Genomic DNA, 15037 nt, shown 5'->3' with positions numbered 1-15037 from the left:
TACACAGCTTGGGCTCTGAATGACACCTCCCCACCCCATTGCCTGCAGCAGAAATGTCCTGTGAGTGCCAACACCATTCATCAGGTCTCTTCGGAGCTCCATCCACCTGCCCCTGCCTCCCTTCACTTCCCCTCTCCAGCTAATTGGCAAAAAAAAGACTTCTGTAAACAGCAAATTAAGACTCAATTACTGAAGAAATCTGGAGTCTCAGGCTCTGGCTGTTTGCTGATGAGGTGAAGTGGTGTTGAAGAGAGCATACTGTGCAGCCAGGGCAGTACTCAGTAAGTTGCCATGGGGAGAAGTGATTTGTGCTGCGTACGCACTATAGGACAGAATGGGATCTAGTTTTCCATAACATCTCTCTTTCTCCCAAAGCGCTCCCCACTTCCCCATTCAGAGTCAGTAGCCTAGTGAGTTAATGGGCAGACAGATGGAAAAATGATCTGGTGGTTAAAAAGTCAGCCTGTAACTCAGGAGAGCGGAGTTGTTGGCTTTGCCAGAGAAGACATTGGACAGGTCACTAAGGGCTGGTTTACACGGTGCAGCAACGCACATTGGAGTCGTGTGAATTCTAAAGTGTACCAATGTGCTGCACGCTAGAATTTCCCTACTGCATGTTTCACAGATTCTAAGGCCAGAAGGAGCATTGTGATCATCTAGTCTGACCTCCCGTATAACACGGGCCAGAGAACTGCCCCACAGTAATTCCTAGGGCAGAGCTTTTAGAAAAACATCCAATCTTGATGTAAAAATTTTCAGTGATGGAGAATCCACCACGACCCTTGGTGAATTGGTCCAATGATTAACTACTCTCTCTGTTAAAAATGTACACCTTATTTCCAGCCTGAATTTGTCTAGCTTCAACTTCCAGCCTTTGGATCATGTTATACCTTTCTCTGCAAGACAGAAGAGCCCATTATTAAATATTTGCTCCCCAAGTTGGTACCTATAGAGTCTAGACTATGATCAAATCCCCCCTTAACCTTCTCTTTGTTAAGCTAAATAGATGAAGCTCCTTGAGTCTATCACTGTAAGACATGTTTTTTAATGCTTTAATCATACCTGTGGCTCTTTTCTGACCCCTCTCTAATTTATCAACATCCCCCTTGACTTGTGGACATCAGAACTGGACACACAGGTCACACAAGTGCTGAATACAGAGCTAAAATAACCTCTCTACTCCGACTCAAGTTAATGCAGTACACAGTGGAACACAGTACTGAAAATCAAGGGTGAAAAATGACAAATTTTATACCAAAATGAAAATTTGAACTAAACATTTCTCAGTTTTGGTTTCCATTTTTTAAAAATGTAAAATAGAAAATTCTGACCCAAATGAAAATTTCCACAGAAAAATTTCCTTTTGAACAAAAAGCCATTTTCCATCATAAGAAAGGTCTTGACAACAAACCTCTGATCTGCTTTAAACAGAAGATTTGCCCAAGCAAGGGCTAAGGGTAAGGAATAAGGGCTGCATAGATACGGACATCCTGGGCATCGGCAGGGATGGAACCTGGGCTATTCAGCGCCAAAAACATTACATTGCTCTTTGGACTAAAGGAGTCACCTGAGCTGTGATTAGAGATGGTTGAAAAATTCTGATTTCCAATCCGCTCTAGTGTTAACCTGTGTGCCCAGTGACGACAGAGCAGATGTCAGATCTGTTAACTGTTTCACTGCTCATGAGATGGAGGTCACCGATCAGCACAATGAATGCAAGTGACGGCTCATTTTGGTGATGACTGGAGGATGCTGCCACTTATTCCCCCCCCCCACCCCCACAAGCACCTAGCCAAGCCCATGGGCATATTCAAACCCTAAGGGGGGAGCCAAGCTCAAGAAAAACTGGAGCTCAGAGAGCAGCACAATCATGTTTTGAACATCTGCACAATCTACTGTGAGTGATGTCTCACTTTGGTGACACACACTTTGGGCAGAGCTAATTTTGTGGGCGGAGCTTGGAACCGAACCACCACACTCTCCCCAGTCTGACCCGTTTCCTCCCCAGAGAGATGTGCTGTATAAGCAATCCATGGCTGCCTATATACAGATTCCCAAAGTCATCAGCTGACCCGTACACATGCAGCCTCTGCGAGAGGACTATGATCATGATCTTTGGCTCCAAAACAGATCTCGAAGGGATTAAGTGGTCCCTTTAACTCAGTCAATAGAGGGAACTCTTGCTCACATGAGCGATCCTGAAATATTCCAGCCAGCCGAGGGCTCTAGCGTGCACACACACACACACACGCATACTGCTCATCTTCAGTACAAATACCTGGGGCACACAAGAGTTCAGTCCAGCTGCTGATCCTCACCCTGTAATGACCTATGGCCACATCCACTCATAGACTTCACTGTCACTTAATGCCACCTGTATATGGTCCATCGAGAATAGGACTCATGATGATCTTGAGTTCCAATCCAACAGGCCTCTACTTGGTGAGCTAACATAGCAGCTAATTAGCAGCTATGCGCAGTTCTGTGTTACCGTCTCTAATGGAAGTCAATGGGAGTTGCATGTTCTCGGGAAACGGCCCTATATTCGAATCTTGCCCCTTTTATGGAAATGCATTTTAAGAACATGTCTTGAACTGCAGCCAGCCCTGCTCTAGGGGAGGGAGGGATGGGTTTGGTCAAGAACATCAGAAATCTCTTAGGAGACATGTCAAGGAATCCTCCATGCCCATCTGCACCAGCTAGACACAAATGCGAACGGAAAGGATGGGATGGGACTGAATGCCTCTATCTCCAAAAAGCAAAGGGCTGAGTCAATTAGGACTTCTAGATGTAAGAAGCATGGATATCATGAGTACGATGTGCAGACAACTAAACCGTGCCCCACAACCAGCTCAACCTGTAGGAGCCAGTATAGACATGGGCAGGAATAAAATAATCCATCCATTAGAGGGCAGCAGAGTACAAGTTTGCTCAGCACCTACTGCCAGTGACACCAAGTGCAAAGAGCAGCGCTTTTAGAGTCTATTTTAATTAATCTCATTTGCTCCATCTACGAACTCCTCCCTAAGCCATAAACATGGCCCTTATGCCTCCCACGTCACTGATCACCCATGCAGGCTGGTAATGTTTGCATAGCCACCATCTGTCCCTCAATCTCTGTTTCAAATGAAAAGGGTCATTATAAATTTCAAGAATGCAAACTAAACTGTTTGAGCTCCCAAATCCAGAATAGAATGAAACACTAAAGGGCTAGGTAATATCACTGCACTCCAGGTAACTCTCATGGGAATTGAATGGGGGTGGAGAAAATTAATCTCCAAACAACAGCTTTGCAAATCGGTTCCTCTTTTTATTGACCTGAGGTCATGTCGTTGTGTTTCCTGGGTGGATGGCAATGACCTCAGAAGGCGTGCAAGGGGCACAGCGGAAAGCAGCTGCAGTGATGTCATTCTGGAAGGAAAACACGGCCCCGAATTCAGGTCATGGCCGATACGTGAAGGGAAGGGTTTAAATGGAATTGTAGAGGCCGGCCATGCAGAAATACTGTGCTCAGCCCCCCTAAACACCTGTGAGAGTAAATGAGCTTTACTGTCCACTATTCACACATCCAGCTACCTGGCCCTGACCCATTCTCAGCAGCTAAACAGCCAGGCACACCGGTTAGGCTTCCATTCCTATGCCATTCCCCAGCACATCGGAGCTGCTGCTAAAGCTAATGCTTATTAAAGATTTAAAAGTCAAGCCGTCAGCCGTGCTGCTCCGAGATGGACTTTTTTCCTGTTATAGCGCTATCCACTCTCTAATACTAATAGGATTGGAGGGGGAAGGAAAGGAGAGGTCCCTGCCGAGGCTGTACTGACCTACTGAGTGCTAGGCAGGGGCCTTGCTATTAATGAATCTGTAATAGAGGCTTTGCACACTTTGGGGAAGAGGGAGGAGACACGGCCTTACAGGAGATCTTTCCTACAGCTCCCTCTCCTTCCTCCACCCCATCTCAGCAGAGATGTCAGGTTAATAATTCAGTGCCTGCTGCAGGTAACTGGGATGGAGAGGCAGCTCTGTCTGAAAGCCACAGCAGAATTAAGTCGATAAGGTTAGTTGACTGCATCCTGCCATCTCAGCCATCCCAGGGGATGTTTAGATGATCCTGCCAAATGACCGAAGCGGGGACATGCCGTCCTAATGTGACAATGATGGAACATTGTGATAGCACAAGTCCACCGTGATTCCGGTGTCACATTGTGATACTGGATCTTGACCAACACGGAAGAGGATGAAATGCAGTGAGCCTCCTCCCAAATCCAGCTGGCTGAACTTGCTTCTCTGACCAAATGCATTCATGGGAGAGGCTACCATGGCTGTGAGATGGGTGGTCTTATAGTTAAGACACTGGAATGAGAGGCAGGAAATCTGAGTTCAGTTTCTTGCTGTGCTCCAGATTCCCTGTGTGACTTCACGGAATTCTCTTCATATCAGAGCTGAGTGGAGGGTGGAAATTCTGGTTGTCAGAGGATTCTGAGATTTGGATACGAATTGGAACAAAAACCAAACACTTCCTAATTCTCTGAAAATTCCCTCCAAATTTCCTTTTTGGGTTGGTGTCTTTTATTTTGTAGTACATGATATATAATAATCTTAATGAGCTATTGCAGTATTGTCAGAATTCCCTCAGAATACTGCTTTGCTGAACTTTCTTTGATCAGCTCTACTTAATAGATCCCTGCCTCAGTTTCCTATCTGTAAAATGAGGCTCATGCTTGTCCACTTCCCTGAGGGGACTGTGTGGGTAAAGTCGCTAATGGCTGGGAGGTAATCAGATATTTGGACGACGAAGGGCCATATAAATGGAGAGAGAGAGAGAAAGTTGGGCTTAATTGACATTATATATCAACCTGGAGGAAATGGCTTGATGAGTAACTCCAAACTGGCTCCTCATACAGGTTTCACCTTTGGAAAATGTTCCTCCCTTTGCAAGGCCCAGGTTCAGAGGAGACCAGTGGCACTGGAACAGTTTTTACAGTGGGGGTGCTGAAAGTCAGTGGTCCCCAAACTTTTTACCTCACCCCCCCCCTTAACCCCTGCCCGTGCCCTCTCTCCCCAGAGCTGGCTCCGGGAGCTGGGGGGACGTGGACATGGGTAAGGGGGCTGAGGCTGAGACCACAGCTGAGGGCGGGAGCAGAGCCCCAGGTATGGGTCTTGCAGCCGGGACCCCACGTGCAGGGCCAGGAACAGAGCCCTGAGTGCTGTTCCGGCGGCAACCAGGTCCCCACATGCAGGTCCAGGCTTGAGCTGCCACTTCAGCTTTTGAGAGGAAAAGTCCTCTTTCCAAAATCACCAGCCAACTCACATGTTAGGGGAAGCAGGTTTATAGCTGTAAGACACTTCCACTTTCCATATACGTTGAAAAGAAGGCTCTTAAAGCACAACAAATGGAGAAAGGACAGTGAAGGCCTCTCGTCTAAACCCTGCATAAGTAGGTTCCACTATCTCCAAATTTAACAGGAAACCTCTATGCACTAGTGCCCACCCCCCTCCCCCCCAAGTTCCCTACCACCACACTGCACAGGGCAGCACATTCTTTGTGCCATACAATTAGTCAGCCTGAATGCCCCAGCCTGTATTGCAGGGCTGTAGAAGAAAGTTTGACAGTTGGGAGATCACTGACCAGGTTTGTTCAGATTTCCCTTCCAAGAGAAGCTACTATTCTCATAGTATTTCTTACCTGACCAGAATAGCACAACTTCCCACAAGCATTTCCAATACCCCAATGCAAGCATATCTTGCTAACTCTGAGGGGAAACAAAATATGCAAGAGGCTGAACTGTGACCCATGTTGTAACTTTCACAGGTTCCTTGATAGTATAGTGGTAGGGAATGGAGGCACTCTGACAGCTCAGGTCCGGGAGCGGAGCCTTTGGCGTGGGTCTGGTGGGAGCCGGGACCCCGCATGTGGGGCCCGTAGTGGACCCCAGGGCGTGGGGCTGGGACCCCACACAAAAACTGGGGGTGCTGCAGCACTCCCCACACCCCTAGTTCTCACGCCTATGGAGGAGACTGGCATACCATCTGCCTGGCTTTGTTGGAACTGCCCTCCCTTTGCTACACTGAAGTCCCAGGGCTCTCTGCATGTTTCTCTTGCCACCCAGGATATGCTGCACTTTCAGTGTTACTCCCTACACCTTAGCTTGCTCAGAGTTACTGTGGCTGTGTGTGCAAATCTGCAGTCACTGTAATTTACACCTGAGCACAATTCTAACATACACAGTGGAGCGAAACTCACCAGTGCACAGAGGACACCTCTGTTAACGCAGCTGTGCTGATTTACTCATTGTGCTAAAGGGGACTTTCTGGATATGGAGATCTTCTGGAAAATCCAGCTCCCAGACTCAGGTCCTCAGTGGTATTCACGCACCTGACTCCCATTGGTTTCAGGATCTGGGCCCCTGCAGCTTGCCCAAGGTCACAGAGCGAGTCATGGTAAAGTCAGGAATTCAAGCCACATCTCCTGTGTCCCAGGCAAGGGACCTCAACCACAAGACCACCCCTGCTCGCTTGTGTCTTGGGATGAAAGGTGCTATAGATACGTAAGCGATTTTGTGCATTAATGACAGTGATTTCAGCACCATTAGGGAGCCTCGCAGAGGCTCTGCAGCCCAGCTTTCCCTCTTTAATCAATGCCTTGTGTGCAACCTACATGTGGGCTGTAGATCAAATCCAATTTACTCCTTGACTGGGAGTGATGGCCTTGGAACCGTAAAATGCTAGTTAGTGTCTTCATAATTCATGTGCTGCCCTTTTGCCTTCTATGCTCAGGATGTTAAGAGCTGCCGGGTGGCTCCTGCTGCTAGCTATGGGAATTAGACTTTCCTGACAGCATTTTCAGTGGAGGGCCCATCAAATGCCAGTGGGTTTGATGAGATCCAGGGCTCAGTGTCTGGGTTTGACCAGGGTTCTGTAATGGGGAACAAGGATGCTAACAAACAAGTGTTGCTCGGCAATCTGTACCCAATCTGTTTGTGTTTAGGTAGGATTCCCAGATGCTGTGTCCCTGGGTACCAAATGATCGTGCTTACTTAAAAATTCAGTGGACCCAATTCTGGTCTGACCAGGACTGGTGTAAATGAGGAGCGAGTCCACTAAAGCAGTGTAAGCAAGTTAATTATACTTAGCTCTCATAACGGCCCTTTCCTACATATATCTTATAGCACTCAACAAAGGCAGGTCGGTAATATGATCCCCACTTTGCAGAAGGGGAAACTGAGGCAAGGAGGGACCATTATCATACAGCAGGCCAGAGTCAGGGACAGAACCCAGCTTTTCTTATTTGTAATCTCATTCCCCATCCACTGAACTGTGCTTCTCTTGTTGTCTCCTCAGCACGCCATCTGAGTTGACTGGTGCTTCTTGCCTCGTTTTCAAAGGGGAGGTTAGAAAAATGTACCTTTTGGTGCAGGGCCTGGACGGTCCATGGCTGACACTTTATAGCTAGTTCTCCCTTGTGCTTGGGTATTGTTTAGTACAGGCCATCCCTCTCTTCAGATGTTCTATTACAATGAGCCACATTTTCAGCTGGCCTCTTCTTCATTAAAGAGTCCATCTGGACAAATAGAACACTTCATTTTTATTTCAGCAGTGCCTCGAGGCCCCGAATCGAGATCAGGGCCGCACTGTGCTAGCACCGTACAGAGGAGGAGACAGGCCCTAGCTCAGCCTAAATAGACAAAGGAAGCATTATTATCCCATTTGGGCACTGGGTTCTGAGAGACAAAAGCACTTGCCCAAGGTCACATGGAATGGCTGTAGCAGAGCCAAGAACTGAATGCAGACATCCTGCGTACCAGGGCACAACCTTCACCATCAGACCATCCTTCCTCTCATTTTCTCTGTCTTTCTCCACATTCTTATTCAGAGTCTGAGACCTGGACTGCAGATTGACAATAGATCTTGGACCAGGTAAAGCCTGACCAAGTCAGGTCCAGGGCCGGACAACCTCCCTTCCAGACAATGGATGTATCTTTTTTCCATCACCTCTTCGCATTGTTTCAGTTTTGGAACCCAGCACCTGCTGTGAGTGCCTGGGAACTTGGGGTTAGACACTCCTGAAGTGGCAGAGATCTTGCAGTGAAGGGCTTGACACAGACCGCTCTTTGTAATGGGAGCTGAGCACTGTCTGAGCCCAGCGACGGGGGGCGAGTCATGCCAGCGCACTGGGATGCTGCCAAGTGGGAGACAAGCTAATTCAAAACAGATTCCAGGCCATTAGCCAGTGCTTCCAGTCATAGATATAATCATGCATATGCTCTTTGTGTTCCCCTCTCATCTTTTAAAGACCAAGCAAGAATGCTGCTCTTGAGCTGTCTCTAATTCTCTAGCCGGCCTGGCTAGCAGCCAGCAAACCCCACCTAAGTTTTGGAGTCATGGAATTTTTTCAAGACATCTGCAGCACAGTATCTGGTCTGACCGAGACCCCTGGTGCCATGACACAGTCATCATCCTCATGGCTCCAGGATGCTGTGTTCACCACAAACCCAGACCCAGAGGGGACAAATCTGCTTTGCATTCTCTTTCAGGCTCAAATGCAAGTAAAACTCACTACGATCAAAATCCTTTGGCTGTGTTCATCTGGGAGTGCTGAAATTAGACTAATCCGGGCACCCCCATGTGACTGAGATCCCCACCCTTCCTGGATATCACAGAGCACCTGGGACCCTCCTTAGCAGAGATGTTGGAAATTCCAGCTGGGGAAATCTACCACCCATCCATAAAAGGCAGTACTCTGACCACCACTAGGACCCATCTGAGAGGCAAGAAATCTTGCATGCTACCATACAGTAGCTAACCTCCCTTTCCTAACCACGCTAATCAAGAAGCAATCAAAACAGTCTCCAGTGTACCATGTCAACCTGTCCCTCCAGTGCCACCTGCCTGTATCCTGAGTCCCTCTCAGACAAGCTTCAGGGCTGAGTCAAAACCCAACTTCCAAACTTTAGTTGGGAACTGAGGGCAGGTTCAGTTAATGGCAGTTAGACAAATGGCAGTTTTGGTTAAATCTTTCAACCTTCCCACCTGGAGAGTGGAGCTCACACCCAGCCCGTTTTACAGGTAGAACAAGTGAGATGGTCTCAGTCTATCGCAGGGGTGAGCAAACTTTTTGACCAGAGGGCCACACTGGGGAATAGAAATTGTATGGCGGGCCATGAATGCTCACAAAATTGGGGTTGGGGTATGGGAGGGGGTGTGAGCTCTGGGATGGGGCTGGGGATGAGGAGTTTGGGGTGTAGGAGGGTGCTCTGGGCTGGGACCGAGGGGTTCGAAGGGCAGGAGGGGGATCAGGGCTGGGGCAGGGGTGTGGGAAGGGGTGCAGGTTCTGGCTGGGGGTGCAAGCTCTGGGATGGTGCAGGATATGAGAGGTTTGGGGTGCAGGAGGGTGCTCTGGGCTGGGATCGAGGGTTTTGGCGAACAGGAGGGGGATCAGGGCTGGGGCAGGGGCATGGGGAGAGGCTCAAGGGTACAGGCTCTGAGCAGCGCTTACCTCAAGTGTGGTGCGGCCTGGACCCTGCACCCCGGCTGGAGCACCGGAGCGGGGCTGAGCCGAGTGGTGGAGCGCAGGAGAGGAGCCTCAAGCCGCTGGTGCAGCCCCCGACCCAGCACCCCAGCTGGAGCGGGGCCGAGCTGCGTAGTCCGGCCCCTGGCCGTTGCGGGGCCGAGCTGAGTGTTGGAGCACTGGATCGGGGCGATCCGCGTCATGTGGTCCCGACCCAGTGCCCCAGCTGGTGCGCCGGAGCAGGGCCAAGCTGCTGGTGCGGCCCACAACCTAGAGCCCTGGCGGGAGTGCTGAAGCAGGGCCGAGCCACATCATGAGGCTCGCAGGCCGGCTTAAACTGGCTCGCAGTCCAGATTCGGCCCAGAGGTCATAGTTTGCCCACCCCTGGTCTAGCCCATGGCTTATGTTTCTACACCTCAGAATTACAAACCCCACTTGTCCCTACTGGAGGACACACCTCAGACTGGCTAGCAGATGACAGAAGCATCAGAAATCCCTGCCCTCACGTCCACACCCCCCTGCATGCTCACAAACTCTCTGGGTGAAATTCTGGCCTCTCTGGAGCCCATGGTAAGACTCCCTTGACTTCAATGGAACCAGGATTACACTCACACCCACACCACAGAGGACAGCTGGACAAACACCATCAGCACAACAGCCACCAAGTTACTGTCTTGTTGACAGTCTAAGCAAAGAGACCAAGGAATGAATGAGCCTCAGTGAGTGAGACAGAGAAACCCTCTTATACTCCCAGAGAAGGTCTTGCCAAGTGCAGTCCAGGTTTGCTTAGTTAGCAATAAGGGATGTCGCAGGTGGAGTTGCAGGAGAGAGATCTTTATTCCACATGCTAAGAGGCCAGGGTTACCTGCTCAGAGAACTGTGTTTGTCCAGGAGCAACCAGTCACCAGGTTGCACTCCTGGGCTCCAGGTCCAGGTGTCACACCAAACTAGGTCCTGCTTGAAATCTGATCCGCTTTTTCCAGCCCCCTCATCAGAGTATGACAATGAGGAATATGGCTAGGAAAGCTTACACTGCTGCCACTCACGCTGTACCTGCCAAGTAGAGACCCAGAGGAACTTGGTCTCCAGCCATGGCCTTTCATCTACACGAAATTCACAACAAAAACTCAAACCTACAGCCCAAGCCCTCTCCATACCATAACTGACCCTTCACCCCCCTCCAATAGCTTCCCCCCAGAACAATAACACTCCTTTATGTTGCACCTTACCTGGGAAACTGAAGTGTCCAGAAACCTGCCTTGAGCCTTGCCCTCGGGCTCCGGAACCTAGAGTAAGAAGCAAAAAGAATGTGTTGCTCTGAGTTGCCACCAGCATCACTCTACAGCTCTGGTTGTAACATCTCTTTGTACAGGCTCCCAAATTTGGCCAGTATTAGGTAAAACCCCAACAATTCCACAATGATCCCCTCCCATTAAAAATCATTTTCAGGGACAATATTTCCCCATGAACTTGCAGCAGAGTCAGCCATGTTTTATGTTTCAAGAGCCATGGCCTTCTTTTGAAACATCTCTAATAATCTCTCTGGAATATGCTCACCTCCAGGAGTATTCATACCATTTCAGTAGGGAAGCACAAACCAAGGACCAACATGGATCCAGATCGGAATTCTGCAACTCAGACCCACCTCAGCACTGTAGTTAAAGTGATGTCCATGGACACCTTCCAAACACTGATTTTCAAGGCTTGAGTTAATGGACTTTTATTCGGTGGCTTTAAATAATGGCTTTGCTTGACTGTGTGCCACAGATCTAACTTAATTTGTAGCTGACTTAATTGTAACCAATAGGAACGCAGTACGCAAATGAACTGAGGAGGAGGACAGTAACGAGGAAGGTTATAGCTTGTATCAACTAAAAGTGTTATTGCCCTACAGGGAAATGCCTTCATGCACGAGCCAAAGGCAAGTTCTTCTGCAAGGCTCAATTCTCCTGGGAAAGCAGTGTCACATGGGTGCCCTTGACTATCCCCTTGTGCTACAACTTCACCAACCCTGTTATGTTCTTCCCATACACCCAGAGCAACCCTTCACTTCCCATCTGAAATGGCTTTCATTATAGGTTAAAGAAGAGGACAATAAGAAAGAACAAAAGCAAAGTCTCCATGACAGAGAGAGCACACACACACATACTGTCTGCGTCTCCCCTCTAACTGTCTGCAGCCATTTCCAAGACAAAATGGCTACAGTCCATGCACACTAGCAAAGGTCTTAGAAATGTAATGGTGCAGTATAGAGAAAACAAAAGTAACGGTTCCATAGCTTAAATACATCACCAGGACCAACTAGACTCAGGGACACCTTGAGGCCCAGTAAGCCCACTGAGTACATATCTGTGAGTAGCTCGGGTATCTAAATTACATAGCCTACCACGTGACTCATGGCACAATGCGATTTTCTTCTGACTCACCTCCTCCTGCAGTTACCTCCTTCACAAGCAGCACTTCTAACAGGGAGAGCCCAGAGAAGGTGCCACTGTTTCAGTGTATCCACATGAATGGCCCTTTGAACAGCAGTCTTAGTCTCCTGTAGTTCTAAGAACATTAGGAGAGGATTTTTTTCCATGGTTAGGGATGGAGAAACATGGCAAGCTCCAGGTACCTGCTGTTACTGTAAACATGTTATCTGTGAGTCAGAGCTGGCGGAATTGTTTATAACAAATACAGTTGGCTGTATGATCAGCCAATTAGAGTTTGTTCCCATGATGTCATGTCTGTAACTTCATAGCTGAGATGCTTTGGTATGGTCCAGGAGGGAGTGGAATTTGTCTAGCCGTGGAGACAGAACTAGACCACACTGTTTGAGTCCAGCTTTGAATGTTTGTCTGTGGGGTTTTGCTTGGGCTCATCTCACTCAGGAACCAGACAGAGCCAGAATGATCTCTAACCTCCCCTGCAGACCCCAGTTCTCTCTCATTCCAAGCTCAACACTCACAAGTGGCAATGAGACCTGACAGGTGACTCCAATCCATGATGGGTGGGGGACTCACTGAAAAATCTCCAACCAATTATATCTGTCATGATATAACGACAGTTGAAGAGTAACTTCGCCAGCAGCAGCACCACGTATCACCAGGAGAATTCATCCACAAAGTGCCCTTGGTGAACAGGGGGACTAGATACCGTCGGAGACTGGTGAGGAAAGTAGGGGCCTTTCACCTGTTTAGATCTGGCTTGGGTTGGTGGTGTCTGAAGTCACCATCTGACATAGGGGCTGGAACTAGAGGTGCTCCAGTGGTTTCCATTCTATACAGGATTAACAGTTTGGTTCAATGGCTCGCAGCACCCCCACTATACAAATTGTTCCAGTGCCCCTGCCATATGGTGGCTCACAGAAAGGGCTATGGGGACTCAGAACATTTCTATTCTATAGAAGTTCTTATCCTGCCACCATCACTGCTGTATCTCAGTGCCTTCTGGTCAAGCATTAAGTGATGTTGCTAACCCCACTCATGAATGGTTCACTCTCTCACATCCTTGCCCCAGGGGGAAGAATTGTGTGTGCAGTGGAGTGGTTTGTTTTGAAAGGTGTTTTTCTTGATTTGTGTTTTAAATATGCACTTTGCTCTGTGTTTGTTAGCCAAGGCAGGTCAAAGACTTATACCTTGCCCTTGGAACTGAAGGTGGTGGCCCTTAGTTCCTGGAGGAGTTCATTCCAAGGTGTCAGACAGGCCTTGGGAAAGCTCCGTCTTCGGCACAGGTGAATTTACCCTTGTGGTAGAGTTTTATTGCACCTGAGGTAGAGAGCCATTGACCGCAATCCCCATCCCAAAGCCGCAAGCAATCTTCTACATACCCTAGGCCCAGGCCACAAAGTGCCTTAAAGATAAGGATCGAGGCCTTGACTCAGCATTCTCTGGGAAGCCAGCATAGAGCACAGAGGACAGGCCTGATGGGCCTGCAGTAGCCAGTGTGGCTGAGGTGTGCTGCAGCATTCTCAACTAGATGAAGGTCCATAAATGGTGGCTTCATGCCCAGGTAGAGCACGTTGCTGTAATCCACTCAAGAGATGTGTGTAACCAAGGCTAGACCATCATTCACAAGGAGGAGAATCTCCTAGCCAACCAGAGACGGTAGATAGCCACCTCTGTGTGTAAGGCTATGAGAGCACTCAGCATCAACAACGAATTTAGGAGCACTCCTGAATTCTAGACTGAATTGACCAATTATAGGTGTGCCCCTCCACCCAAATGAGACCGCACCGAGTCTGCAGCGTTTCCCACACCTTGTCTGGTGAACTAGTATCGGTGCCACAAAAGCTGTTGGCACAGCTGGGCCCCTTGTGCTGGTGTCAGCAGAGAGGCCGAGAGGTGACTAGGCCCCAGAAGTTGACCTCCTCTTGCAGCCTCCAGGGCAGGGCTGAGGACATTGGCAGGGACACTCTGAGGGAAGCCTGGCCTGCCACTGGCGCTGTCCTTTTGTAGGATGAACTCCGTCTCCAGGGCTCTTAATTTAGTGCCTTGCACTTGCAATAATTTCCTTCAAATATAACATTGGACAAACTTCCCTACATAGATATTCCCAGAGCAGCACAATCTGTCTCAGCCAAAAAGCTAAATATTAGTCCTTTCAAAGCCCTGCCTTCATATGTATTTATATAACGGGCTCTCGCTGCTACAACCCATCTGGTCACTAATCCATGTTTTAAACAAAACCTCTGACACATAATCCATGGTCTCACAACTATTTAGATAGCATGGGCCAGATTCCCAGCTGGGGTAAACCAGCGTGGCTCCACTGAACTGAGCAGGTCTCCTTCAAAATACACCAGCCAAGGATCTGGCCATATGTGTTGGAAGCGTCCACGGGCCTCATTCTCTGCTGGGTTTTAACAGTTTTTTGTTAGTGCAGCTTCTGTGAGGTCAATGGAGTCTCCACTGAAGTCCGGGTCCCTCAAGTGCACGACATGGTCGTGACAAAGTGGGACAATGTCTATTTCTTTATGACTAGTCTGTGTGACTCAGTTTCCCTGCCTGTCTGAATGCATAGAATTAAATTAAGGGGGGCCAAGAAGGGGTCGTTGCAGAAAGAAGCAGGAAAGGTAGTACAGTGACATCCTCACGTTCAACGCTTCAGAGGAGTTCAGATAGCAGTGAGGGGAGAAACTGCTAATATGGCTCCATCTGGGCTAGGATGGGTTACCTGTCCCAATGCTAATCCTGGGATCAAAGCCCATAAAAGAAGGAGAGGGTTTGGGTGAACTAGGAGAGGCTACAGAGGATGCGGCAGTGGAAAAGCTGACAGCCTGGGAAACCATACTCCTAGAGAGGGATCAGGCTGTAGGCAGCGGTTCGCCCAATTCAACGATGGGAAATAACAATCCAGGCCTGCCTGAGCTATGGATACAGAGGTTAAGGTTAGATAAGCAAATATGCATGTAGGACTTTTTGTTTATACTTTGGCCCTGCATACTTTGTACCGTTGGAAGAAAGAATAAATGCTGCTTTGTTCGGAAGTTGTTGGTTTTGAATCATTTTAATCAGCTGCTGTCACAAGCTCCCACAGGGAAACCCACTT

At 48.7% G+C, this 15037-nt stretch overlaps 1 protein-coding gene across 2 annotated transcripts in view; it reads right to left on the bottom strand.

The window, feature by feature from the left end:
- The window catches only part of LOC114020399 (BTB/POZ domain-containing protein KCTD16), a 38297-nt gene extending 27082 nt beyond the window's left edge, over positions 1-11215 (bottom strand). For both annotated transcript variants that reach the window (XM_027826333.3, XM_043522076.1), the window contains exons 1-2: positions 11063-11215; positions 10735-10791 (exon numbers count right to left, since the gene is read on the bottom strand). In XM_027826333.3, the coding sequence (XP_027682134.3) occupies positions 10735-10791; positions 11063-11078 (73 nt within the window). In that variant the 5' untranslated portion in view covers positions 11079-11215. The remainder of the gene's footprint in view (positions 1-10734; positions 10792-11062) is intronic.
- Positions 11216-15037: the final 3822 nt, after the last annotated feature.

This window comes from Chelonia mydas, chromosome 9 (assembly GCF_015237465.2).
Source record: "Chelonia mydas isolate rCheMyd1 chromosome 9, rCheMyd1.pri.v2, whole genome shotgun sequence".
Taxonomy (NCBI): domain Eukaryota; kingdom Metazoa; phylum Chordata; order Testudines; family Cheloniidae; genus Chelonia; species Chelonia mydas.
This window is presented reverse-complemented; position numbering and strand designations above follow the sequence as displayed.